The 25,629-nt window shown below is 58.1% G+C and overlaps 1 protein-coding gene across 1 annotated transcript in view; it reads left to right on the top strand.

Moving 5' to 3' along the window:
* The window catches only part of NEK6 (NIMA related kinase 6), a gene marked incomplete at its 3' end in the record, with an annotated part of 28,775 nt that extends 6,405 nt beyond the window's left edge, over nucleotides 1–22,370 (top strand). The window contains exons 6-11 of the mRNA XM_080708885.1: nucleotides 1,816–2,013; nucleotides 4,829–4,937; nucleotides 5,349–5,456; nucleotides 12,907–13,001; nucleotides 20,171–20,284; nucleotides 22,260–22,370. Coding sequence (XP_080565011.1) covers nucleotides 1,816–2,013; nucleotides 4,829–4,937; nucleotides 5,349–5,456; nucleotides 12,907–13,001; nucleotides 20,171–20,284; nucleotides 22,260–22,370 — 735 coding nt within the window. The remainder of the gene's footprint in view (nucleotides 1–1,815; nucleotides 2,014–4,828; nucleotides 4,938–5,348; nucleotides 5,457–12,906; nucleotides 13,002–20,170; nucleotides 20,285–22,259) is intronic.
* Between the last annotated feature and the right edge of the window lie 3,259 nt (nucleotides 22,371–25,629).

Below are 25,629 nucleotides of genomic sequence, written 5' to 3'. Positions count from 1 at the left end.
TACTCCCACCCCATCTTGTGTGTTGGTCCACAGAGCCAGAGGTAACAGAAACTCTCTGGATTAGACCCTGGCCCTGGGTCTACAGCTTCCCGCAAGGTGGGGTTCTTGGTGGCAGGGACACTTTGTTGAAGGCCCAGCTGTAGACTCTCAGATGTGTGGTCCATTGTGCCAGTCCAGGCTCCAGTAGGACATACAGGTCAGAGACAGGCTCCTTCTGCGTTACAGCTGGGGTGGGCCGTGGATTTCAGAGAGCAGAAGAAAGGGCACCCCTAATCGACAGGCCCCTGACTCAGGCTGGCCCTCCTCCTCCCCCCGGGTCGTCTTTACCTCTCAGCAGCCACCACCACAGCCTGCATCTTTGCAGCGTTTCTGTGTCCCTCGCCCAAGCGGGCCCCCTCCTGGCCCCTCCCGGCTCCCCAAGGGGCCGCAGGTGAGAAGCATACTTCGCAAGAACCAGGCACCCAGGCGCTAGGCTCAGCTCGGCCCCAGCTTGCTGTGCCCTGGCGGCCAATTCCTTCTTCTCTCTGGGACGAGAGGATTGGGCTCAGTTGACCTTGGGGGCCCCTTTTTGCCTGAGCCTTTGTGGAGTGAAGGGTGTTTTGGGGAGTCAGCCCTCCAGGCCTCAGACCTGCGTGGATAGGAGAGGAAGCCTCCCTTTCCCTGGGCTGTGCCTCCAGGACAGAAGTTTTCATTCCCCTTCCCCAGTCCCCTTGCTGATTTTTCCAGGTTGTTTGAAGAACCAACTGTTGGTGGCTGGGTGGATTTTGGGGAGTCCCCCCCGAGACGGTGGAAGTAATGAAGCCCAGTTGAAGAGGGGGAAGGAGTGGTGGCTCTGACTCACACCACAGCGCCCGCGTGGCGGGGCGCGCTGGACAGATTTTGAAGCCCTTCACCTTTCTGCTCACCTGCTTCGATCCTTTTTCTAAATCACAATGTGCCTCAGGAGTGTGACGTGCACTGAAGGCAGATGACAGGTGGTCAGGGTCACCTCCCATGTGACCTCCTTAAGACAAAACCCAGACCAGGTGGTTTTCAACAAAGCCGTCTAAACAATTCAGTGGACAGAGAAAAGACTTCCAACCCAGGCTGCCGGGAAATGGGACATCCCAGTAAAATGAAAGAGCCTGACCCCTACCTCACACCACACACAGAGGTGAATTTGAAATGGACCACAGACTGACTGTAAAAGCTAAAACTATATTGTAAAGTTTGGAGAAGAAAAAAGGGGGGAAATCCTCAAATTGGAGGATAAGCAAAGGTCTTTTAGGACCCAGAGGTCATTAACTATAAAAGAAAAAAAAATGGTCAGTAGACTTTATCCAAGGGAATAATTAATCATCTCATAGACACCATATGAAAATGGATAGACAAGTCACAGATGGGGAAATATTTGCAATACCTTACCTAACAAAGGACTTATAACCTATACATATATTCTTACAAATCAGTAACTAAAAGATAACCCAATTGGGCATGGTGGCGCATGCCTGTAATCCCAGCACTTGGGAGGCCGAGAACGGAGGATTGCAGGATCCACACCAGCCTTGGCAACTTAGCAAGATGCTGTTTCAAAATATAAAATGGGGCTGGGGGTGTGGCTTGAAGGTAGAACACCCCGGGAGGAGGACAAGGAGAAGGGGCACGTCCGCAAACACCTCCTGAGTGAGTCCTGCCTGGCTCTGCGCAGGTGCTGTTACACGCTTCAGGGGTCTCAGCCTCCCCAACGCCTCTTCAAAACAGTATGCCCATTTTACAGCTGAGGAAAGCGAGGCTTGGGATACAAGTGGCTTTCCTGGGATCACCCTCGCCCGCCAGCACAGGCCTCTCTCCTGGCATGAACGGGCAGGGGCTGGGCCGGGCCGCCTGTCACTGCTGCCGACTCCCCCTCTTTCTCTCCTGCAGCAACTGAACCATCCCAACATCATCAAGTATCTGGACTCGTTCATCGAGGACAACGAGCTGAACATCGTGCTGGAGCTGGCCGACGCCGGCGACCTCTCGCAGATGATCAAGGTCAGGTGCCCAGCAGGGTGAGGGACTGGCCGCGCCACCTGGGCAGGCTCAGTGCCCCGCCTGGCCCTCCGCTGTGCGGCTCGCTCCTCTGGGAGTGCGCGGTGCTCAGGCCTCCTGGTCCCCTCCCGGGGCCGTGGGTCTAGAGCCTGGGACCATCGCAGTTCTGCTGATCGAGCCTCTCCTGGCAGCCACGCGCCTGCACTGCGCAGGGTCACCGACCACTCATCGCCGCTGAGGCCAGCGCGGTGCTCGGTGAAGCTCAGAGAGGCCTAGGCTCCTGCGGGGACACACAGCCTCTGGGGGAGGAGCCCACGCCACAGCCCCTCTCCTGGCTCCTCCCCTGCCCTGAACCCCGGCTGCCTGGCCCTGTGAGACTGGACCACACTGGAGCCTCCACCCACTTGGAAACGGCAGACAGGATTCCCTGCCTTCCCCGCAGGCAGGCGCTGAGGACGAGCGATCGTCCACACTTGCTCTCTGAAACTCGGCCCCTAGGAATACGGCATTGCTGAGGAGTGGCGTTACTTGAGCGGTTATCGCCTGCTCTTAGTCCTCGCTGACCTATCAGTGCATTTGCAGGCCGGCCTGCCCCCAGCCCTGGCAGGGGCAGATGTGCTCTATCGCGGCCACCCCACCTCACGGGCTCCTCCTTCTGGTGCTCCCTGAGCGCACGCATCCTCCTCCTGCCGCAGGCAGCCCAGGCTCCTGCTGGGGCTCTGGCCTGGGGAGCCTGGATTCTAATAGGAAGGCAGACCCCGTTGCCGGGGAACGTCAGGGCAGTCTCCCCGAGGAGGTGACCCCTGAGCCGAGAGCCAGGGGCACGGGGCGGTGGAGAGGCAGGAACCACTATGAGTGCGCAGGGGTCACACAGGCGAGCTGGGTCACACAGGCCTCTCCAACCAGGCTCAAGATTCGGGACCCGAGCCAGGTGCGGTGGTGCATGCCTGTAACCTCAGTTCTGGGAGGCTGAGACAAGAGGATTGCAGGTTCGAGGCCAGCCTCAGGACTGTGCTGTGTCCTGAGGCCAGAGAGACTTCCTGACTTGCTATCAGCCTTGCGTTCTGGACCCAGGGGAGGATGCTGAGCGGAGGGAGGGCAGGGCAGGAGGTGGTGAGACCTTTCCCTGCCGTCCCTTGTGCCCTTCAACCTCATGGACCCCAGGCGGGTTGGGGAGTGACTGCAGATCCCTCCTTTCTCTGAGTCTCGGGATCCAGAGAGGAGGGGTGCATGGACTCCCCTTCCTCCCATGCCTGTCCCCAGGGTTCCCACAGGTCACGAGCCCAGCAGGATTTAGGTGTGGCCAGCTCCCCCCAGCCCCCAGCTCTGCCCCCATCCCTTGCACCAGCCACAGGGCCCCACCTGCAGAACCTGGCCAGCGGGAGAGGCAGGCAGTGCAGAGGCCTGGGCCCTGGCCGGGCACGCCCATGGGCGACCTCGGCAAGCCGGGGTCTCAATTTCTCATCTGCGACATACCCAGCACAGTGCTCGCTGCTGCGCGGGCCTGTCCCCAGTCCTTCCCGCTCTCCAGCGGCCTCTGGTCTCGGAGGGGACCTGCCGGGGCCCGCCTGGGGTCACGCCCGTGTCCCCAGCCAGGGGACCGCCACCACAGCCCGCTGCCAGCATTATTTACGAGGCACGGTGAAGCCGGAACTGCGCTCCGGAACCCACCAGAGACTCCGCGCCTTCCCGCTAAATGTCAGGCTGCGCTTAGAGGATGTGACATTTAGAAAATCACTACCCGGCTGCGCACGTTCCCGCGTAAACACTGTAATGAGGACTAACTAACACCCCAGCGTAAATAACATCCCGCCTGGCCCGCCACAGGGGCCCAGGGCAGCCCAGGCAGGGGGCTGTGCTGGCAGCCCCAGACAGCTCACCCGAGAGCCCCTAGCAAGAGCTCCAGGGGCTCCGGCGGCCAGGAGCTGCCAGCGGCGACCCCCCCACCCCCTTCTGGAGGTGCCCAAGTTCAGATCCCAGCTCCCGCTCTCCCCTGGCTAACTTAGGGTCCGTTCCTGAACTTCTCCGGGCTCAGTGCCCGACCATGCTGGGTGCTCAGGGGTTCGCTTCCCGGGGCTGGGCGGGCGTCCTGGGTCAGCTCCCGTCTTCCCTGCACAGAGCAGCTGCCTGACAAGTGGGCCGCAGTGTCGCCCCTGGCTGTGGAGGGAAAAGCTCAGAAACCAAACCAGGGCTCCGCTTGCTGTTGCCCGGGCCGTTACCCTGCGGCACCACCCCTGCGTCCTGCGTCCATGCCCCAGACCTTGACATCTAACTGGCTGGGGATATGTTGCTGCCTTATCCTTGCAGGACCTTCTGTTACAGCTCCCTCAAGAGCAGCCTGGGTTTTTGGCCTGGAGCATTAAATATGTTTTCCAAGGCAGTGAGGGAGGTTAGTGCCTGTTGAAGCCCAGCGTCCCTCTGAGGATGTCAGGTTCCTTGAGGTTCTCGCTGTGTTTGTTAGCAGTCACGATGCATTGAGATTCGCTGGCCCCGAGGAGGCAGGGCAGATGAGATCTTACCTCCATCTGCCCTGGGTACCCCCTGCTGGGCCAGGCCAGGCTCGCCCATGCCAGCCCGTTCCTGCGAGGCGCTCCCTTTGGGGTGTGTTGGCAGAGTCCCTCGACCTGGGACCCTGCGCTGGGCCAGGCCCCCTTGTTGGGCCCCATTTGGGCTGATGCGGTGTGAGCTCGGTGCTCTTGGCTTCTGGCTCGTAGTCAGCATGGCCAAGCACCCACAGCCTATGGGAAAGCCTGGGCAGCGCCCTGAGGCCGCCGCCCTGCAGCCTGCTCACCCAGGCCCGCGCCTGTCTCCACCACAGTACTTTAAGAAGCAGAAGCGGCTCATCCCCGAGAGGACCGTGTGGAAGTACTTCGTGCAGCTGTGCAGCGCCGTGGAGCACATGCATTCCCGCCGGGTCATGCACCGGGGTACGCGCCATCCTGGGTGGCTGGAGCCAGGGGGAGGCCAGGTGCCTGGGGCCCAGCACGCAGCACCCCCAGGCTCCCCAGGAGCCACCCCATGAGGAAGTCAGGCCACTCCGACGCCCCACAAAGTTGGGTGTCCAGCAACGGCACACTCCTGCTCGGCATCAGGGAGGTAGTTAGCTTTAGGGAGTGGGGCCACGGCCCTCAGCACCATCTCTAGCCCGCCACCCATGCCGGCCAGCACACAACGAACGCCATGTCCAGCCAGCTCTGCCCAGGGAAGGGTTTTGTAAGGGCTTTGATGTCTTAGCGGGAATTGGCCTGCCCTGAGACAGCAGGGCCCCGGCACCCATCCCCAAAGGCCCTCGCCCAGCCACCCACCCCTCCCTCACCAGTCCCTCTCCTTCTCTGCAGACATCAAGCCGGCCAATGTGTTCATCACAGCCACGGGCATCGTCAAGCTCGGCGACCTCGGGCTGGGCCGCTTCTTCAGCTCTGAGACCACCGCAGCCCACTCCCTGGGTAAGGGCGCCGGGGCAAGCTTGCGGGAGGAGGGACCCCCTCCCCGGGGGTTCTGGTGGGGGTGTGCATGAGCCCAGCATTTACTTGACCTTTCAGGACAGCCCAGAGGGGGTAAACTGAGGCTGTGGGGCCAAGCGGGGATCCCTGCACTTCTTGCGTGCTTCGGGAAATGCCTCTGCGCTGCGGTGGGGCGCCTGGTGGCCCGTGTCATCTCGTCTTTCCTTCTCTGTGCACCGATCGCCTGGCTCTGTCCCCTGAGGGTGGACACCTGAGCTTGCTGCCTTCTTGTCCTTAAACAGGCAGTGTTGTTTAACGACAACATCGAGGAGGCAGTGACCTTGTAGCTGGACATGGAGGGCGACCAGGATCTGGCAGGACAGGCAGGGAGGAGACAGGCCAGAGAAAAGGAAGTGGGGGCCTCTGCGTGAGGCTGAGCGGCGGCCTGCTGTGGCGGGGAGCAGGGTCAGCAGGTGGGCCCTGAACACCGTGGTCAGCGCTCTGGAGCTGTCTGGAGCATGAAGGGCACTGAGGGGCAAGATGCCCTCAGAAGGCGACAGGTCAGGTGTGTCTCGGGTCAGCCGCAGCCCTGGCGAGCTTCAGAATCCATATGCCCAGTACACAACTAAGTATGAAACTTGGAAAGATGGAGAGGGAGAAGTTTCTGTTTAATTAGAATGTAGGAACCAATGCACCCCCAGTGGAACCCAGAAACAAGGTCTCCTGTGCACTGTGATGAGGCCTGTGGGGGCTCACCAGGGCCGCCCTGGGGCGTGCCTTGCAGAGTCCTGTGGGGTGAGTAGGGTCCCTATCATCCCCAGATGGTTTTCGGCATGCCTCGTGTTGCCCAGCACTGGACAGACATGGCCCAGCAACAGAAGAGGGCTGAACCCGGCAGGCAGGCCGCCCCTGGAGAGCCCTGTTCCCTAGCTCAAGCCAGGGCGTCTCTGGGCCCAAAATCTGGGTGCCTGCAGCAAGCTGAGCAGGCCATGGCATCTTCTGGACAGCCGGGGTGCTTTCTGGAAAACACTTTCTTATGGAAACTGTCATTGTTCACACGGGTCCTCACGGCCTAGAGGCTCAACGTGCAGCGCTCTTGTAGGAAAGCTATGCAGGCTGCTTACAGGAGGGCCGTGCATGCCCTTGTCCAGCCCGGGGACCCCTGGCCTGGCCTCTTCTTGTGGTTCTAAAGGGAAGGATGTGTAAGAATCATCTGGGAGCTTGAGCCCTCCGCGAGCCTGTCCTGCAGTCAAGCCCTCGGTGCTTCCTTCCTGCAGAAGAGCAATTGGAAACCCAGGAAGCTCGAAGGACTTTTTCTTTTCTTTTTTTATAAGCCAGGACTTGAAGGAGGGCCCCTCCTGCCAGAGCCCACACTCCTAGGAGGCCAGGCCTGGGGCCCGGGAAGATAACTTTGGGGCCTCCATCCAAGAACCCAGGCGGGGGTCTCGCTATTGCTGGAAGGCAGCCCGGTCTTCCCGGGTCCCTCCCCTCAGGCACTTCACTTGTGAAAAAGGGTCTCAGTCCGTTTAGGACTGTCAGCTAGCTGGGTGTGTTTGTTTTGTGGTGCTGGGGATGGAACCCAGGGTCTCTCGTGTACTGGACAAGGGTGCTACCACTGAGCTACACTCCCAGCCCCCCAGCCCTGTTTAGAGTTTCGCAGCGGCCAGAGCGCACGAGGCAAGCTGTCAGCACAGAGCGACGGCCGCTGCCTCCTGGGCCCGTCAGTCAGGCCTGAGCCTCCGCTGCCCGGCTGTCGAGGAGACGCGGCGCTCGTCAGAGCTGGTTAGGATCGCATTGTTGGGGACGGCGGAGATCCCGTCTCCTCCATGCTGTGATTTTATCCACTTGGACTGGTGCACTTATTATATTAATGAGAAGGAATTGGAACTTGGGAAAGGCCTCCCCCCTGAGCCAGGCTCTTCCCAAGACCTCTGAGCAGCCAGCAGGGCCATGCGATGGGCAGAAGGAGCCCTCCCGGGGCCTGTCCCGCTCTGGGCCACGTGCCCAGTGTCCAGGAAACACCGCGGCGCCAAGGCCTTCTCTCAAGCTCTCAGGACCAGGCTGCTTCCGCACTTCCATGCAGGTGACGGCACAGAGCCAAAGCCTAGAACTCAAAGTCTCCGTGATATGGGAAAGACGTCCTTCCACAACCAGGTTCTGCTAACAGCCAAGTCTTACACACGTTTGAGCAAGAGAGTGAGCTAACAAGTCATAGAATTGCAGCTCAGGAAGGAGCAGGGTGGGGCCCCTGCACACCTGCATGCAGGTGTGAGCTTTGCATCCACATGTCTCAGGTGCACCTACTATGTGAGGATGCTGGGATGGCAGCCACGTTGCCCTGGCAACCACCTCGTTTCCAAGGCGGCTGACCCCGGAGCTGGGCTTATGCAGATCCATCTCCTCGCCCCCCCCCTCGGCCCCCTCCCCGCCTCTGTATTTGCTAACATGAGGCTGGCATGAAAGGGCATTAGTCAGTGCCACGGTCGGGCTGACAGGTGCGGTACCCAGCGGTGGCAGAGCGGCTGCCTCCGTGTCAGGCACTGGAGCCGTAATTAGAGCGCGGAACAGAATGAGCGTCAGACGAATTACCAGGCAGCAGATCATATTTGTCAGGAAGGATTGCATACATAAAAATTAAGTGACAGTACACGCCGGCGTAATGAAAGAAAAATGAGAGATTTGCCTATACACAGCTCACAAGCTACAAGCAAGTGTCTCGCTCCCAGCAACGCAGCAGCTGCAAGACAAATCGTGGGGCCGGAGAGCAGGCCGGCTCGCTCACAGTGACAGGGCGGCGCTGCGGGGCGGGGAGCACAGGGCCTGGGTGGGTGCGGACCCCTCTTCCTCCCTCCCTGCGCCGACTTCCGGCCCTGAGCTGGGTGCAGGGCTTCTATAGCTGTCCCTGCAGTGAGGGACAGATGGCGAGTCCCAGGTGGACTGGTGAGGGGACGGTGGAGCCCTTCCTGGGCCCGTGTGCAGGCAGGCGCGGGGCATAACTCCAAAGAGCTCCGCGGGGCTCAGGCGCCTCAGCCCCTCCCGGAGCCCCCTTTCCTGCTTCAGACCACTCACTCAAGAGGCGAGCCAGAGCCAGAGGGGAAGACGAGGCTTTAAACATGTACTGTAAACATTTTGCTTTGTGTGTGTGTGTGTGTGTGTGTGTGTGTGTGTGTGTGTGTGTTACTGGGATTGGAACCCAGGGGCATTATACTACCAAGCTACACCCCCCAGGGCTATTTTTTTTAGTTTTTAAATTTATTTATTTATTTATTTATTTATTGTGGGTCTGGGAATGGAACACAGGGACAGTCTATCTCCGAGCTACACCCCCTGCCATTTTTATATTCTGTATTTTGAAACAGGGTCTCACTGAGTTGCAGAGGGCCTCTCTAAGTAGCTGAGGCTGTCCCGAACCGCGATCCTCCGGTCTCAGCCTCCTGAATGCTGGGATTACAAGCGTGCGCCACCACGCCCGGCTAGTTTTTTTTTTATTTTTTAAAACAGGGTCTTGCTGAGTTGCAAAAGGCCTTGCTAAGTAGCTGAGGCTGTCCATGAACTGTGATCCTCCGGTCTCAGCCTCCTGAATGCTGGGGTTACAAGCGTGCACCACCATCCCTGGCTCAACATTTTGCTTTTAAAATTAAGTCATCAAAGCCAGGCCTTTGTCTATATTTAAGGGGTAGGATTGGCAGCTAAGAGAGGTGAAGCCGCGGGTGCTGGGGCCCCACAAGGAGTCACCCAGCGTTCAGGTAATCTCCTCCTGGCACCAGCCCAGGGCAGGAGGTGGGCTCGGGTAGCAGCTGAGGGGAGATTCCCAGAGGGTTTGCCCGAGGTGCCAGGCCACATGGGGAGAAGCCCACGGGGCCCTGAGGGACTTGGAGCTTGTGTGGGCCCCACGCAGCCAGAAGCACAGGACCCTGTGGACAGTCCTCTCTGCCCTTTGACCCAGAAGCCTGCATTCCCCTGCTCCGGACGTTAACTCCTGGGTGAGGTCGCAGGAGGCCACATGTGGCCAGCTCCTCGCCCACGTTCCTGGCATGTTCGGGGGACACGCAAAGGGCAGCTCAGTCATTAATTCACTCCTTCATTCAGCAAGGACTGGTGCCAGGTCCAGGCTGCTCCCCAGGAAGGCTGGCGGTGGGAGGGGGCTCCGTGTAGCCTTTGCCAGAACCCCACTGTTCTAGGACGTCACCTCTCCTGAGAGAGACGAGGCTGCACAGGCTGGAGGGAGGGCCTTCTGTGTTACCAGTGGGGAAACTGAGGCTGGGGCAGGCTTTACCATCTCAGCTGGGGGCTCCTGCCTGGTTCTGGACGCGGGCCGCCCATCTCTCCAGCTGTTTTCAAAAGCGCCGTTTGGGGAAGGGGGCCGCTCAGACCCGCCAGCCTCTCCTTCAAGTGAAATCTGCCTTTTTCATATCTAATGAACATGTTTCAAACACTTGGAGCATTTCAAAACACGGCCAGGTTTGTTTTGACAGGAGTGGCGCATCTCTGGGAAGCGGCCTCTTTAATCAGCCTCCCCCTTTGAGGTCCCGCGTCCTCCTCTGATATCTGCCGGGTTTGAAATCGCAAGTTCTAGGTAAAGACAGGATGGCTGGGTTTGTCAGGCACCACGGGTCGCGTTCTTAGGCTCAGCGCGTCCCCCCCACGGCGCGGGGGACACGGGGCGGGGGCAGGTGGCTCGGCAAGAGGCGCTGTGCCGCCGAGGTCCCCAGGGAGGGCCCTGTCCGTAGCGACACCGCACCTGCCAGCCTCCCCTGGGCCGGGACGCATCCCCAGTGGCCCGCTGCGAGCTCGGGATCGCTTTGAAGCCTCTCGTTTCATCTCTGAAACTCATGCAAGTGTGCGCTGTGTTCCGTCACGCCTGAGCATCTGTTGTTGGAAGAAAATCCAGGTCCTACATGACTTACTCCTAGATAAGATAAGCTGGCGCTATGGGGAGAGGCGCCGCATTCACCTCTGCGGCTTCACATGCACCCCAGGGAGGCAGAGAACCCCACCTTTAAGGTACACAGACCAAGGGGCAGCAGCCCTTCCCAAGGACCCAGAGGACCCAGCGCCCAGACGGGCCGGGCCAAGCCTCCCTCAGCTCTCTGGGTTTTCCCTGCTTAGAGGTTTACTGTGCATCTGAGAGGCCGAGCGGGCGGGACCAGGCGTGCGGCACATCCCCCCCCCCCCCAATAGCTGTGCCCCGGCACACACCGGGACCTTCTGATGCTACAGGCCTGGGGCAGGGCTGGGATCTGGGTGTTTAATAAGCCCTCCCAGGTGGTGAGAGCCTCTGCCAGTCCAGCCTTGTCTGGACACACACGGCCACTGGCTCCCTCTGGACCTGCCCGGGACAGGCTGCTCCTGGCTTCCGACAGGTCCCCTCCAGCGAGGCCCGGCACAGCGTCAGGCTCCGTCACCAGCGGGCAGAGCAGGGTGGTAGGCAGGTGGATGGATGGACAGATGGCTGGATAGACAGACTCATAAAGGAGGATGGATAGATGCACCCATTGGTGGGCAGACAATGAGAGATGGATGGACAGACAGACACACAGATAAATGAAGGATGGGTGAGTGGCAACGTGTAGTTCTGGCATCTTAGAGGAAAGTTCCACATTACACTGGGTGTCGGCCTTTCCCCTTACACCAGCAGAAACGTAAAAGCAGAGCCGGGCGTGATGACAAGAAGATCACAGGTTCACGGCCAGCCTCAGCAACCTCATGAGGCCCTCCACAACTTAGTGAGACCCTGTTTTAAAATAAAAGACAAAAAGCCGGCCGTGGTGGCGCAAGCTTGTAATCCCAGCATTCGGGAGGCTGAGACCGGAGGATCACGGTTCACAGACAGACTCAGCTACTTAGTGAGGCCCTCTGCAATTCACTGAGACCCTGTCTCAGAATAAATAATAAAAATAGGGCAGGGGTGTGGCTCAGAGGTCGAATGCCCCTGGGTTCCATCCCCAGACCCGCAAAAATACTACTACTACTACTACTACTAATAATAATAATAATAATAATAATAATAATAAAAGATAAAAAATAGGGCTGGAGGTATAGTCCAGCTTTTCACTCAGTGTTCATCTATGAGATGGACCTGTTTGTGTTCTTTTCGTTGCTGTATAGTATTCCATGTGTCACTAGACTAGAGTTTATCCATTTACCCTCTCCTCTTGACTGATGTTTATTTCCACTTTGGAGCTATTGCAGCTCGAGACCCTCTGCACATTCTTGATGGTGTCTTTTGAGCGTTCAGCTGCCTGTGAGCCCCCACCCAGGGTGGGACAGTGAGTGGCAACGTCGAAAGCGGTTACTTCAGCAGCTGCTGGTGTTTTCCAAGGCTCTCGTCTGTTTCCAGCCTGGGCTTGGCTTTTTATCTGTGACCTTTCAGACGGGCGAGTAGTCACGCCGCGTTTTGCTTTTCTTCTGCACTCCTCTGATGCGCCATGATGGCCCACTGCTTTTTTTTTTTTTTTTTTTTTTTTTTGGTGGTACTGGGGTTCCTGGAAGCCCTTCTACCTCCGGGCTACACTCCCACGGGCTACACTCCCAGACCTATTTTATATCTGTATTTGGAAACAGGGTCTCTTAAGCCAGCGAGGCTGGCTCCAAACCTGCGCAATCCTCCTGTCTCCACCTCCCAAGCGCGGGGGTTACAAGCGTGGCCACCGCGCCCGGCAGCCCACTGCTTTTGACCACTTGGGTCTTCCCCGAGTGAGGGGGCTTCCCCGGGCTCAGCTCAGGGAGGGGGCTCGTCTTTTACCTGCTGATCTGTGGTCACTCGTATACAGGACCCCCCGGGCTTGACCCCAGCGCTGCCAAAAATAACTAAGACGTACCGTGCGCGCCCGTCCTCGCAGCTATAGGCTGGGGACGTTTCCTCCCGGCCTTTCAACCCTCCCGCGGCGCCTTCTCAGGAGCTCAAGTTCCTCATCTTAACCACGTTCCTAATTTCACTGAAACCTTCTCTTTCGTGGCTGATGCCTTTTCTGTCGTGTATAAGACACCTCGGCTGGCCCCAAGGCCCAGATGGTGACTAAATTGCGTGGTCTCTGGGTGAAGGTCCAGGGCCGAACCCCGTTCCTGTTGCTTTCATGGGAGCCCGTTCACCGGGCTGAGCCTCAGTTTACTCTTCTGTAGGAAGGGGGCGCCTCCTTGTGTGGCTGTTGGGAACGAGGGGGGTTTTCTTGACCCTGTGGAGAGCCTGCCCCTGATTCTTCTAGATTCAAACAGTCACTTAAAGGACACTGGGTCGCTCGGGCCCACTCCCCTGCGGCTGGCCGGACACCGGGCCCAGGCTGGTTCCCAGGGCCAGTGGGGGCTGGGACCCCACTTAGGGTTCCCAGGGCACGGGCACCTCCAATCTGGAAAACTTTCCTAAAGGGGAAGGGGCGGGTCTTGGGGGAGGGGCTGCGGTACCCGAGGCCCGCCCGCCCTGGCCGGGCGCTAAGCCCGCCCTGCTGTGTTGCAGTGGGGACCCCGTACTACATGTCGCCGGAGAGGATCCACGAGAACGGGTACAACTTCAAGTCCGACATCTGGTCCCTGGGCTGCCTGCTGTACGAGGTCAGTCATGGTCTCCGCGGGGACACGTGGGGAACATGTCCGGGTGGGGCGGGGCTCACCCTACCAGCTCAGACGGGAGCCCAGGGCTGCGTCGTGTCCACCGGTGACCATCGGGCTCAGCTGGTTAGTAATGTCGGGCTGAAGGTCACCGTGGGCCACTGGGACACGGGACGGGGGACAGACTGGAAGCAGACGGCGGCTCACAAGCAGGGAACCCGTTTCCTTGGTAACCACTTCAACACGCAGACGATGTGCTCACTGGTCATTACTTGCCGATGGATCGGGCCCATGCAGGGCGCCAGGGACGGGAGGAGACAGGCCTGCATTAGTCTCCCAGCCGCTGGGGTGGCCACCGGCAACGTGGGTCTACTCAGGACGCCACCCTCCCCTGAGTTGGGAAATAGTCACCGACGGCCATTCCAGATCTGGAAGCCCGTGTGGACCAAGGGACAGGATCACATCTGAGCCCAGGGGGGTTCAGATGTGCCCCAACATAATCGGGAAGCCCTGCCCTTTGGGCCAGCGACGCTGGTACCCGGGGCACAGCAGCGAGCCATTCTCGGCAGGTAGCAGTTGGCAGTCACAGGCAGGAGGCCTGGGCCCTCTCGGGTCTCCAGGCTGGTGGCCTCCCCCTCCTCCCCTAGACCACCAGTGCCATGCGGCTCCAGGAATCCATCCATCTCACCGAGCCCGTGCGTCCGTCTATAAAATGGGAATAGTGGCGCCGGGCCTGAGTGAGGGAATGGCAGATGGGGGGGTGGAGCCTGGACTTCCCGGGGTGGACGCAGGATCCGACTTGGAGCTGACGAGCGGCAGGAGCCTCACGGTCCAGCTGAGGTGGCTGGGGCAGTCTGCGGCGGCGGCAGGACTGTCCAGAGGCTCTCGGTGTGTTGTCGGCACCCGAGACTGACTCCTTTGAGGACAGTCACACCCGAGTTGCCCACGGCTCTGGGGCCACTGGGACTCCCCTGGCCTGCATTCCGGATGGACACTGTGAGGCCAAAACTCTGGCCCCTTTGCAAAATTTAGACTTCATAGTGCCTGTGTTTTTAATCCAGTGGCTTAAAATAACAGATACCACATTTTGTGGTGGTTGTTGCAATGCTAGGGATAGAGCCCGGGGCCCTGCATGTGCTAGACCAGCACCTTAGCACTGAGCTGCCCCAGATACGGCATTTTCAGAGCGTGGCTGGAGATGCGGTCCAGTCCTTATGCGGGGTGCCGGGCTGACTTGTGAGGTCAGCAGCCAGGAGAGCCAGGTCACTCTGAAGCTGCACGGGCAGGCCCGTGCTCTGGCTGGGCCCCTGCAGGCTGCTGCTTGCAGGAAGTCTTTTGATGAGCCTGACGATGAGGCTGGGTGGTGCCAGGGATCGGGCTTGCAGAGCGTGGTTCCCCATCTGTCTCTCCACAGCCCTGCTCCTGGGTGGGCTGGAAGTCAGGAGTGGGTGGGCTTGGGAGGACAGTGCGTGCAAAAAGGAAGTTGAGGTCAGTGTCTTTAGCAGCAGGAGAAGAGATGAGATCCAAACTCCTCACCACAGACATTGGGGGCCACACAGCACCACAGAGCTGGCACTCAGAACCGATGAGTCCAGGTCGCTCCTGCCATCCTCTAACATGTCGCCTTTGCAGGTGGACACTGGCCACCAAGCCCCTGAGGCCAGTGACAAAGCCAGCTGCTGTCCCAGCTCAGCGCTCCAGCATTAATGGCCCTGCTCACCCGCTGGCCCCGGCCCTGAGAGGGGTGCAGACCCGTCCCTAAGTGGCGTCACCTCACCCAGTGCTGGTCCTGAGGGCCACGGACAGCTGTGCTGGTCGCCCCATGCGAGCACAGGAGCAGTGAGTGTGCGCATGCGTGGACGTGGACATGTGTATATGTGTGTATGTGTGGACGTGTGTATATGTGTGTATGTGTGTATGTGTGCATATGTGTGTATGTGTGGATGTGGACGTGTGTGTATGTGTCCACATACACGCAACTCACTGCTGTGTTCATATGGGGGAGAGATGCAATGCCCCAAGGAACCCAGCTGGTCAGAAGGCTCCACGCTCCAAATCCCTGCTCTAGCACCCGGCCCTGCGGGCTCTGGCAGCCCGTGCCGGAGGCCAGCTTGCAGCCTGCCTTGTGGTGACAAGTGGGGTCCAGCTCCCAGGTGGGCCTCGGGCCTGCCCACAGCCGCTGCCCACCTCTGGAGGAAAGGCTCCTGTAGCCTGCCACGTTCCCCTTTTCTCTTTGGCCAGTGGGAAGCTTCAGTCCCTATGGAGGCCCCTTTGTACCGTCCTCAGGTCAGATGGCTTCTCCACTTCTTTCTCCATTCTGCACTTGTTTTTGGAAGCTGCTGCTTGCCCCTGTGAGCTGGGAGGCTCTCTGAATGCAAACAAGCAGGCCTTGTGCGTCTCCCCAGGGCCCAGGGAGGTGGTGGCTGGCTTCCCCTGCTTGTGCCAAGGCTTCTGCTCCTACCAGCCCACGTCCCCCCTGAGCCTTTGCCCGGTTCACAGCGGGCCCACACCGCAGCCCATCGGCCGGCACCTCACGCATGCCTAACGAGGCAGCCCGTGACTTAGCGGCTGAGTCCCGGCTCAGCTGGGCTCATTTATTTGTTGGTGTGCGTGGCCGCGCGGCTCGCAGCCAGAGGGACATATCGGCAGCGGGGAGTCAATGAAATCAATCTGTCAAGTCCTACAGGGATTGGCCGCCCCTGGGGACACAGGCGCTGATTTAACTCTCACGGCCGGGCCCCATGGCAGAGGACTCGTGTGGCGGAGCCCCTCATGGGCGAAGCCCCCTCTCCTTCCTCCCGCAGCCCAGCAGGGGCGGCAGGATGCTTTCCCAGCAGATGGGGGTGGGGGCATCTGGGCCCCGCTGTGGTAATGGAAGGAGACTTCCCGCAGTCACGGCAGCCTGCGGCGTCTTCCTGGGGCCAGCTGTATCTTCCCAGAGGCCCCTACCAGCTCCAGACCACCACTTGGGGTCTGGTGTGGCACTGGTGGTCAGCGAGGCCTGGGACTGAGGTACAGATGGCCAGAGACCCCCCTCCGCTGGGACAGACCCTTCTCCAACCCCGCGGGGCTTTGGAACGTCCTGGTGGCTGCTTAACACATCACCACAAAGTTGGTGGCTTTGGGCGATGTACATGGATTCCAGAGGCTCAAGGGGGGGTCTGTGCCATTTCCATGAAACAGGAGCCACCCACCCGCTCGGCCCTTCTCTGCCCCTCTCAGTAGGGCCCTGTGGTTACCTGGGGCCCCTCCAGACAGCCCAGGATCGGCTCCCCATCTCAGGATCCTGAGTTTAATCACATGTGCAAAATCCCACTTGCCACTTAAGGTGCTGTCCCCTGGGTCCAGGCACCCAGCAGGGGTATCTCTGGGGCCATTACTGAGCCCTCACGCCGCCCTTCCACGCACCGAGTGCGCACCCCTGATGCACCTGGCGGAGGGTCTTGGAGAGGAGCTGCAGAGACATAGCTCGGGGCCCCGCACAGCACACCCCTGAGCACCTGGCGGAGGGTCTTGGAGAGGCTGGCGCTGCCCGGGCGCTAAGTGAACATGGGCATTGCAGATGGCACGGGGAGCACAGGGCTGGCCACCGCGCCCCCGCGTCCCCTGGAGCCCCAGCATGCCGGCTCCAGATGCACCACGCCGCGTTTCCATCAGCCAACGCACCCTGCAGGCCGCCTGGGCTCTGCACGGCTGACGTATTTGCACAGCTCAGCTCTGAGCAGAGAGCTGAAGGGGTCAGCAGCACCTGTGCCAGGACCCTTGGCGGCGCCTCCCCATGACAGCCTCAAGGGACCCGTCTAGGATGAGGTCCCGGCACGGACGTGGCTCAGGGCGCCCAGCCGAGCCTGCCCGAGCGCCGCCCTGGAATTCTGTCTTGAGCGCCGAGGAGCCTGCACACGCGTCCTTCGGGGACAGGATGCAGACTGGCGGCTCGCACTGGTCACCCTTCTCCAGGCGGTGTCTGGGAGATGCCGGGTGACCGGATGGGTGTCGGGCCTGACAGGCGGGACACAGATTCCCTTCTCCCTGACATCTCCAATCACATACTGGTGTCTCTGAACCTCCTGGCAGGCCCCAATGCCCACCAGCCCCTGGTTCCTTGGCCCGTGTCATCCTGATGACACCGAGGGGGGGAAGTTCTGCATGCTAGGGCCGCACTGAGCTGCAGCTCTGGCGGTTTCTAACGAGGCCCCAGACAGGGTCAGGCTGGGTGGCCGCCAGCACAAGGTGATCTCAGACCCATATAATCATTCTAATCCCAGCCCCAAAGCCCTGTTCACATCCTGCCACCCTGGGCTGGGTGAACGGCCCGTGGACGGCAGCTGGAGGGCCGTCCCTCTAGGCAGGGCTACCGCTCCCACCAGGACCTGCAGTCAGGGACGGAGAAGCCCTGTTATGAGAGGCCAGGAGGGCCCTTGGGCACAGCCCACCGCTGATCCTGTTCAGAAAGGTTTTCTGGGAGAAGGTGCTAGAAAGAATGGAGAGATGATCTTTAAGGGAGGGCAGACAGGGGGGCTTACTGCCCCCTCCCATTTTCTGGGGCCACTTTGGAATCCCAAGCAGCCAGGTTTGTGGGATCCGATGAGGCTGGCCTGTGGAAGGTGACCAGCACCTCTCCCAGGTCAGATGCCTAAAAGCAGGCCGACATCAAACGCCCTGCCTACCCTCAACAGTTTCTGGGAAAACCCATCTAGATCCTCCAGTGTGTCTCGGAGGATACTCGGGTCGCTGGGGTGACAGCCCGGAGCCTCGGCTGCTCTCTGCTGCGGCAACACATGTCCTTTTGAAACTGCCCTATTAACCCTCAGCACCAAGGCTCTGGTTTTGAGTTTCGGAGATGTACCATGCCAGTCTCGCCACTTTTCAAACTCCATGGCAGAGCTAGTTCGGGTCAGCAGACCCTCAGTGGGCAGAGCCTTCCCTGCCAAGCACCACAGCATTCTCTGAGGCCTTCCTGCAAGAGAGGGATTCATCGTCCAGACATCGCCCAAGCCTCCCCTGAGGGGTCTGCCGCCCTCAGGCATACTTCTGGCCCTGACCCGAGAAAACCCGGCGTTACCAGAGGCCATCTCAGCCCTGTTGCTGCCACTTGGGTTGCACCCCTAGGCTCTCTGGAGGCGGGTCTAGTTTGGGGCACCGGATGTTCACAGTGGTGAACAGAGGGTGGGCGAGGACCAGAAGACAAAGCGGATGTGCACCCGCGTATCAGGCTGCCTCAGGCTCCTCCCAGCCCTGACGAGGGCTCTCTGGGGCACAAAGTCGAGCGAGCATTCCTGAGGTGTCCCAGTCCTCGGCCAGAGCAGAGTGGCCCCAGCAGCCTGGGTCCTCAAAGGACACCAGGGCCAAAGAGACAGGTGGGCACGGTCACCGAGCACTAGCAGGAGGCACTGGGCTGTCACTCGGTGGCAGGTGACTGAGCGGGAGTGACAGGAAGCACCTGGATCCCATTACGTATGAATCATTAGATGGGGTCAGCAGGTGCTGTGCTGGGCAACCATACTGCTGCCGCAGTCGCCCCACAGCCCCAGTGAACTCACCCCTTAGCGCTTTGAAACGTGGAGCAGGCAACTCGGGCACCTCGACTGGGCGGGAGCCCACGGGGCCACGTCCACCGTTCTCTTGCGCCCTGTTGTCCTGGCTGAGACAGGCCTCGTGACAGAGGGCGACAGCTCTGCTGGCAGCGACGCCTCCACGTGCCAGGCTAAGTCACAGCCCTGTAGGCTAGGGCCTCTCCATTTTACAGAGAAGGAAGCCAAAGGCTAGACACAGGCATGTGCAGGGCACCGCTGGGACCCAGGCAGAGCTGGGCTGGCTCTTCCCTTCCGCCAGCAGCTTCCTGGCACCAGAGACAGCAGCTCTGCATTGGCTTGGCGAGGACAAATGCCACACAAGCCCGAGGCCAGATGGCACACCTCCACCCCCAAATGTTAGTCCATAAGTAGGTAGTTCCTTTAAGAGTATCATGGAGACATCCTTGGCCAGGTGTGGTGACGCACACCTGATATCCCTGGGAGGTTGAGACAGGAAGATCATAGGTTTGAGGAAAGCCTCAGCAACAAAGTGAGACCCATTCCAAAATCAAAAAATAAAAAAGGGCCTGAACTACTGAGGCCTGGATCAGAGCCTGCTGAGGGGTTAGGCCGATGCCGGGGCCATTGGCTAACATCGGAGCCTGCCATGAGGAAGGCCGGTGCTGGGGCCTCCGAGGCCGGGATCGGAGCCAGCTGAGGGGTTAGGCCAGGGCCTCCCATGAGGCAAGGCCACTGCTTGAGCCAGTGAGGTCTGGATCAGTCCACCGGGTAGCCAGGCCACTACTGGGGCCATCAAGAGTGGGATTGGTACTTGCAACGCAGCATGCACAGAGAAATATCGCAGAAAATTAAAACCAGATGCTTCCCCTAATCAGCAATAACTAGGAGGAAAGGGGCAACAGGAAGTGGTTGAGCTATAGAAAGGGCCCTATAGTAAAGCAATTAAGGTGACCAATCAGAGGGTATGGAATAGGGGAGGATGGAGCCTCTTTAAAAAGCAGGAGGTACCTAAACATATGTATCAAAGTTAATCACCAAACAAGCATGGGATCAAGGGAGGGGGAGGGAGTGGGATGGGGACTGGATGAGGGCTAACTGGATGATGTGTGCTTGTATATCCTCTCAAGTCTTGTATTCCAATGTGATGTATGATTACAATGCACCAATAAAAAAATAAAGGGCCTGACATGTAGCTCAGAGGCGCAAGCCCCTGGTTCAATCCCTAGTACCACAAACACAAAAATATGAATGAATGAAAGAAATCTCCTCCAAGTATCTCCGAGATTGCTTATGACAAATAAGACGGTGCATCAGAAAGAACCTGCCAAGCCTGGGTGCAAAGCCCAGTGCGTGAAGCCTATTCTATCTGCTACAAGCCTAGGACCACCCTGGGGTGCTTCGGCCTGGGCGAGGTGGGGATCCTCTCAGGATCCAGCTGCCCTTAAGAGTTTGCCTCTCAAACCCTCGTCCCTGTTTGCTGGTGTAACTTCAGCGTCCTCAGTTCTGGGGACGGGGGTCCCTGGGGACTGTTGCTGCAGTGAAGACCAGAGGACCCCAAGCTGGTGGCCCCTGGCCTCTGGAGGTCTCCTAGGCTTTAAGGCAGAAGCTGATCTCGTCGTCCCCTCCCTCCCCTTGCAGATGGCTGCTCTCCAGAGCCCCTTCTATGGAGACAAAATGAATCTCTTCTCCCTCTGCCAGAAGATCGAGCAGTGTGACTACCCGCCCCTCCCTGGGGAGCACTACTCTGAGAAGGTGAGGCGGTGCGAGCTGGGCACGGGCAGGGCAGGGCTCTGCCGGAGCCGGCGCTGGGCGCAGTGGAGGGATTTGTCTGAAAGGGTTTCAGGTGCCATGTGGTCTCCAGGGTGGGACCAGCAGGACCTAGCCAAGGCAGCCGCACATCTTCTGCCTGGTCAGCCTCCAGCTCGGGTGAGGCTTGCTGCCGCGGGTCCCACGCCTAGGCACCAGGCATGAGGTGGCAGGGTGCCCTGCCCCCTCTCTCGGCTACTGCTCCGCTCCCCTGAGGGGAAGCCATGGAAGCTGACAAGCTGGGCTCCCACGTGTCGTGACAGACCTGGGCCGTACCTTGGATTCTCATCGTCACACTTTACACTGGTAGGGTCGCAGGCTTGGCACCGGGCCATGCCATTACTGTGCAGAAGTGACATCTTCCCCCACCCATCCTCTCACAGACAGGGCTGGAATGTACTTTCCTCATGGGTAAACAGGGCGGAACGACAGGCTTCGCAGCAGCAAGCAGCGTCTGGGGTTTAGACTGCCTGCGCCTTGGTTTCCTTCTCTGCAAAGCGGGGTGGCACTGGGTCTTCATCCTAAGGATGGAAGCCTGGCTCCAAATAAATGCTCACTGCATGCAGTTGACACAAACTGCATCTTTTTTTTTTTTTTTTGGTACTGGGGATTAAACCCAAGGACATTTTACCTCCAAACTATACCCTCAGCTCTATTTTATTTTTATTCTGAAACGGGGTCTTGCTAAGTTGATTAGTCTATTTTCTGAGGCTGTCCTCAAACCTGCGATCCTCCTGTCTCAGCTTCCCAAGTACTGGGATTACATGTGTGCGCCACCAGGCCTGGCCAAACCACCTTTTCTGTGGTCAGGTTCCAGTCTGCAAGTGGGCAGCATCCTCTCCACTTTAGGTATGAGGCCAAGATGCACACCCGGATCCCTCAGCCCTTCTCCTGCATCCGCCTCCCGTCCTTAGGACACCATGCCTATAAGCAGCTGCTGCAGCCTCCAGGCTGTGCCCGGGGTTGTGCAACTTGGCACCAGAGCCCCTCCACACTGCCCACTTTTAAGTTATACAGCTCCCGAGATATGAAAGCAAAACAATTATTATTGTTTTGTTTTCTTGATTTCTGAAAACCTGAGACAAGCACTTAATGCTAACAGTCTGGCTTCACCTGACAGTGCTTTTGGGGGTGTTTTCACCTGTGAGAGGCCAGCCTCAGCTACACAGCTTCCTAAAGAGTGTATGGGTCAGGAATGGGCTGTCTTGTCCATAGGCAACCTCAGACTCCAGGGCCATCCAAGCAGGCTGCAGGCCCAGCTGGTATCTGTTCAGGGGCTTCCCACTGTTTAGAGAATTCCAAAAAGTGGTAGAATCCCAAAAAGGCCCTGCAGAGGTCAGAGGAGCACCGTAAGGTCTATAGGCCAGTTAGAACAGGCTCAACGCAGACCAACCCCTTGTTCACAGGAAGCCCCAGAGCCCGGTCGCCAAACCCGCCTGTGGCCCCTGTTGGGCAGCCAACCCCTCCAGCAGCATGTACTTAAATGGAAAACATTGCGGTGAGCCCAGCCATGCAATGTTAAGAGATGCAAGTTAAGACGTAGGCTTTTTAAGATCATTATTTTAATTACCATTAAAATAATTGGCACTGGGGCTATCAGAACGTGAGGTGATCAGAGGCCCAGGGCGCCCCTCCCCCACCCTGGGCGGGCAAAGCCTTCCATGTCTGTATAATTAAAAGCGCCGTCTTTCATGAGCACAATGAAGAGGCCAGGGGGTGGGCAGCCTGCAGCCTGCTGCATGTTAATGCATTTATTATGATCAATAAGGCCTTTCCTTGAGTTCTGTCCTCTGGTTAGGCCTCTGCATGGCGGACACCCCCCCCCACACACACACACTTTGCCCAAAGGTGTGCACAGTTGATAGAACACAAATGTGCTCTGCTTTCCTAAGAATCACAGGACCCTTTCTCTCTGTCATAGCTACGAGAGCTGGTCAGCATGTGTATCTACCCTGACCCGGACCAGAGACCAGACATCGGATATGTGCACCAGCTTGCCAAACAGATGCACCTCTGGACGTCCAGCACCTGAACGTGGGCGTGCTGTGCCTTATCAAGAGCCAACACCACTGAGTCCTCTTCTCTCACAAGTGACCGCCTGGTGGCCTGGAACCTCGGCCGAGGCAAACGGCCTCAGCAGGTGCCCGAAGGCGGCTGGCCTTTGCAGCAGACACGGAAAGCACGCAGCTGAGCTGTGGCCAATTCCAAAGTCCTTTCTTTGTGCTGCTGGGGACAGTCTCAGCGGGTTGCTGACGAGGGGACGTGGTTCTCTGAGCTGCTGAAGGGCCTGCTGCATCTGGACTGGACTGTGAATCTCTGGGTGGTTCCTCCAGAGACCTGGCCAGGTCAACACCGAAAGGAGACTTGCAGGACACACGTGACTTGTATGGTGAGCCTCTGCCAATGGTTAGCAAGTTCAGTTTAGCTCCTAGTGTCTTTCCAAACAATCAGCTGTGTATTTCATTTGCTTTGTTGTAAGGGAGAGGTGGAAATACTTCTTTTAAAGTAGAATAGAGATTTCGCTAGTATTTTTATCTGCATTTATAACCTGAGTGGCAATGAGAAGCCAGCCTGTAGCCCAGAGCACCGCGAGGCAAAGGTCTCTGCAGGCCAGGAGGTGGCTGGTCTCCAGCGCCTCCTGGAGGGCTCCGTTCACTGCACGATCAACACCGAGCGTTTTCCTCCCCAAGAAGGGAGCACAGGCCGCAAGAAAAATCTAAGGGCTCGACCTTCAACCTGTTCTTCCAAGTTCTGGTTCTGCAACTTCTTAGTGTGACTTGGGCAAGTTTCTTAGCCTTTCTGAGCCTTAGTTTCCTCATTTGTATAATGGGAATAATAATACCAACCTTCAGGGTTGCTGACAGAATTTGAAATAAAAGATGCAAGTTAGCACGCTGCAGGCGACCGCTTCAGAAAACTCAAATCCACGAGCCGTGCCAGTCAAGAATTAAAGTACAACTGTATTATGTGTAGGACACCAGAAATGAGCTCCTTTCTTTCGTGTTCCCAAATAGGATTAACTGTGAAGACTAATTTATAAATGTGAATTGAAGGAATCTCAAGCTCTGGAGGGAATATTTTGAATGTTGTTGCTATCCTTAAACAGCCTACGCTTTCGTCGCTGGCGTGGTAAGCTGAGCGCTCGTCAGGCTGGCGGAGTGAAGCCACTGACCAGGCCTCCCAGGAATGAGGCCCTGGACCGGCCACGCTGTGTGCAAGTGAGCGCTCAACGGTGCCGGGTTCCAGAGTGTCTCCAGGTGCTGGCGCTTCTGCCCTGTATGTATTCTCCGTGTTGTAAATAAACTGGGAGAAGAGCTACTTCTAGGAAGAAATGGTTCAGGGATGGCTTTAAAAGAACCTCAGAAGCCGGGCGTAGTGGCACACGCTTATAATCCCAGCATTTGGGAGGCTGAGACCTGGAGGATCGCGGTTCGCGGACAGCGTCAGCTACTTAGTGAGGCCCTCTGCAACTCAGTGAGACCCGGTTTCAAAATAAAGAATAAAAAATAGGGCAGGGGTGTAGCTCGGAGGTAGAATGCCCCTGAGTTCCATCCCCCGACCCGGGGGAAAAAAAAAAAAAAAAAAAAACAACCTCAGAAGGTCTCCTCGTGAACTGGTAGGCCCCTAATGTACCACATGTCAAGAGCACAACCTCTCTGTCAGCCATTAAAGATAACTTGTTATAAGCCAGGCTTGGTGGAGCAACCTGTAATCCCAGTGCTTGGAGGCTGAGACAGGAGGATCGCAGGTTTACAGCCACTTCAACAACTTAGTGAGGGCCTCCCCAACAGTGAGAACCTGTTTCAAAAATAAGAGCTAAAGCCAGGCATGGTGGCACATGCCCGTAACCCCAGTCCTTAAAGGCTGAAAGAGGAGAATTGCAGGTACGAGGACAGTCTCAGCAAGTAGTAAGGCTGGCATCAGCCTAGTGAGACCTTGTTCCAAAATAAAAATAAAGTAGGGCTGGGCGTGCAGCTCAGAGGTAGAATGCCCCTGTGTTCAATCCTCAGTGCCTAAAACATTTTTAAAATAAAACAGGGCTGCCAGGCGTGGTGGCGCACGCTTGTAATCCCCGCGCTTGGGAGGCAGAGACAGGAGGATCACGCAGGTTCAAAGCCAGCCATGCTGGCTTAAGAGACCTTGTTTCCAAATAAAAATATAAAAAATGGGTCTGGGGGTGTAGCCTGGAGGTAGAAGGGTTTCCAGGAACCCCAGTACCACCAAAAAATAAAATAAAATAAATAAATAAATAAAACAGGGCTGGGAGGGAGTGTAGCTCAGAGATAGAATACCCCTGGGTTCAATCTCTAGTACCATCATACACACACACACACACACACATACACACACACACACACACACACACACACACACACACACACACACACACACACAGCCCTACAAACCCCTGACATTCCAAGCAATCCCAGGACTGTTTTTAGACTCCCAGAATAATTCTGGCCACCAGCCAAGTTGCTGCCGTCAATAGTGCCACTGTTCTCCCTGGCCCACGCCCTGCAGTCTCCCAGGGCAGCTGGCCTCCAAGTGGGCTCACCCTCGAATGTTCTGGAGAGAATCAAAGACCCTGTCTCCTGCCCGGCCTTGCTCACTCAGAGCTCTGATTCCAGACAGCCTTTCTGTAAAATTCTGCTTATGGCCCTCAGAGTCCCATGTCTGGCCCTGGCTCAGGGGTTCTGATACCCCACGAACTGGCTTTCTGCACACCATCCGCTTCCTGCCCTGGGAGAACAGAGCGGGCCCCTCTGGTGGCACAGCCCCCATCACCCAAAGGTCTGAGGGTTTGTGAAATGATCACACCCTAATTATTACAAAACAGAATGGTAAAGCCCCAAATAGTCCCTTGATTTCCACAAAACGGATAACGTGGAGCTCACCCAGTCTCCTGTGTCCATGGTAAGGCTATATTCACTGGCCCACCTTTTCTTGGTACTTAGAACCAAGGGGCCTGAGAACTCCAACTTGGAAACGCAAGGGCGCGCGCGCGCGCGTGTGTGTGTGTGTGTGTGTGTTGCTGGGGATGGGTGCCAGGGCCTCGTGCATGGGAGGCAGAGACTCTCCGCTTGGCTGCGGGGCAGAGGCCGTGCTGTGCCCATCACCCTGAACAGAGAAGAGGCGAGCGCCACTTACAAACGACCACGACCCAGCCAGGCTCCAGGCCTGGACCTGGTGTGTTTGGGGAAGGCCACAGCACTCTCACTCGCCTGATCGCAGACTGGTCCTCCAGGAGGGACTGAGTCTAAAAAGCTGACGGGCCTTAGTGGACCCAAAAA

The sequence above is a fragment of the Muscardinus avellanarius genome (assembly GCF_963383645.1).
Source record: "Muscardinus avellanarius genome assembly, chromosome: 13".
Taxonomy (NCBI): Eukaryota; Metazoa; Chordata; class Mammalia; order Rodentia; family Gliridae; genus Muscardinus; species Muscardinus avellanarius.
Note: the sequence above shows the minus strand (reverse complement) of the source record. Positions and strands in the feature narration are given on the sequence as shown.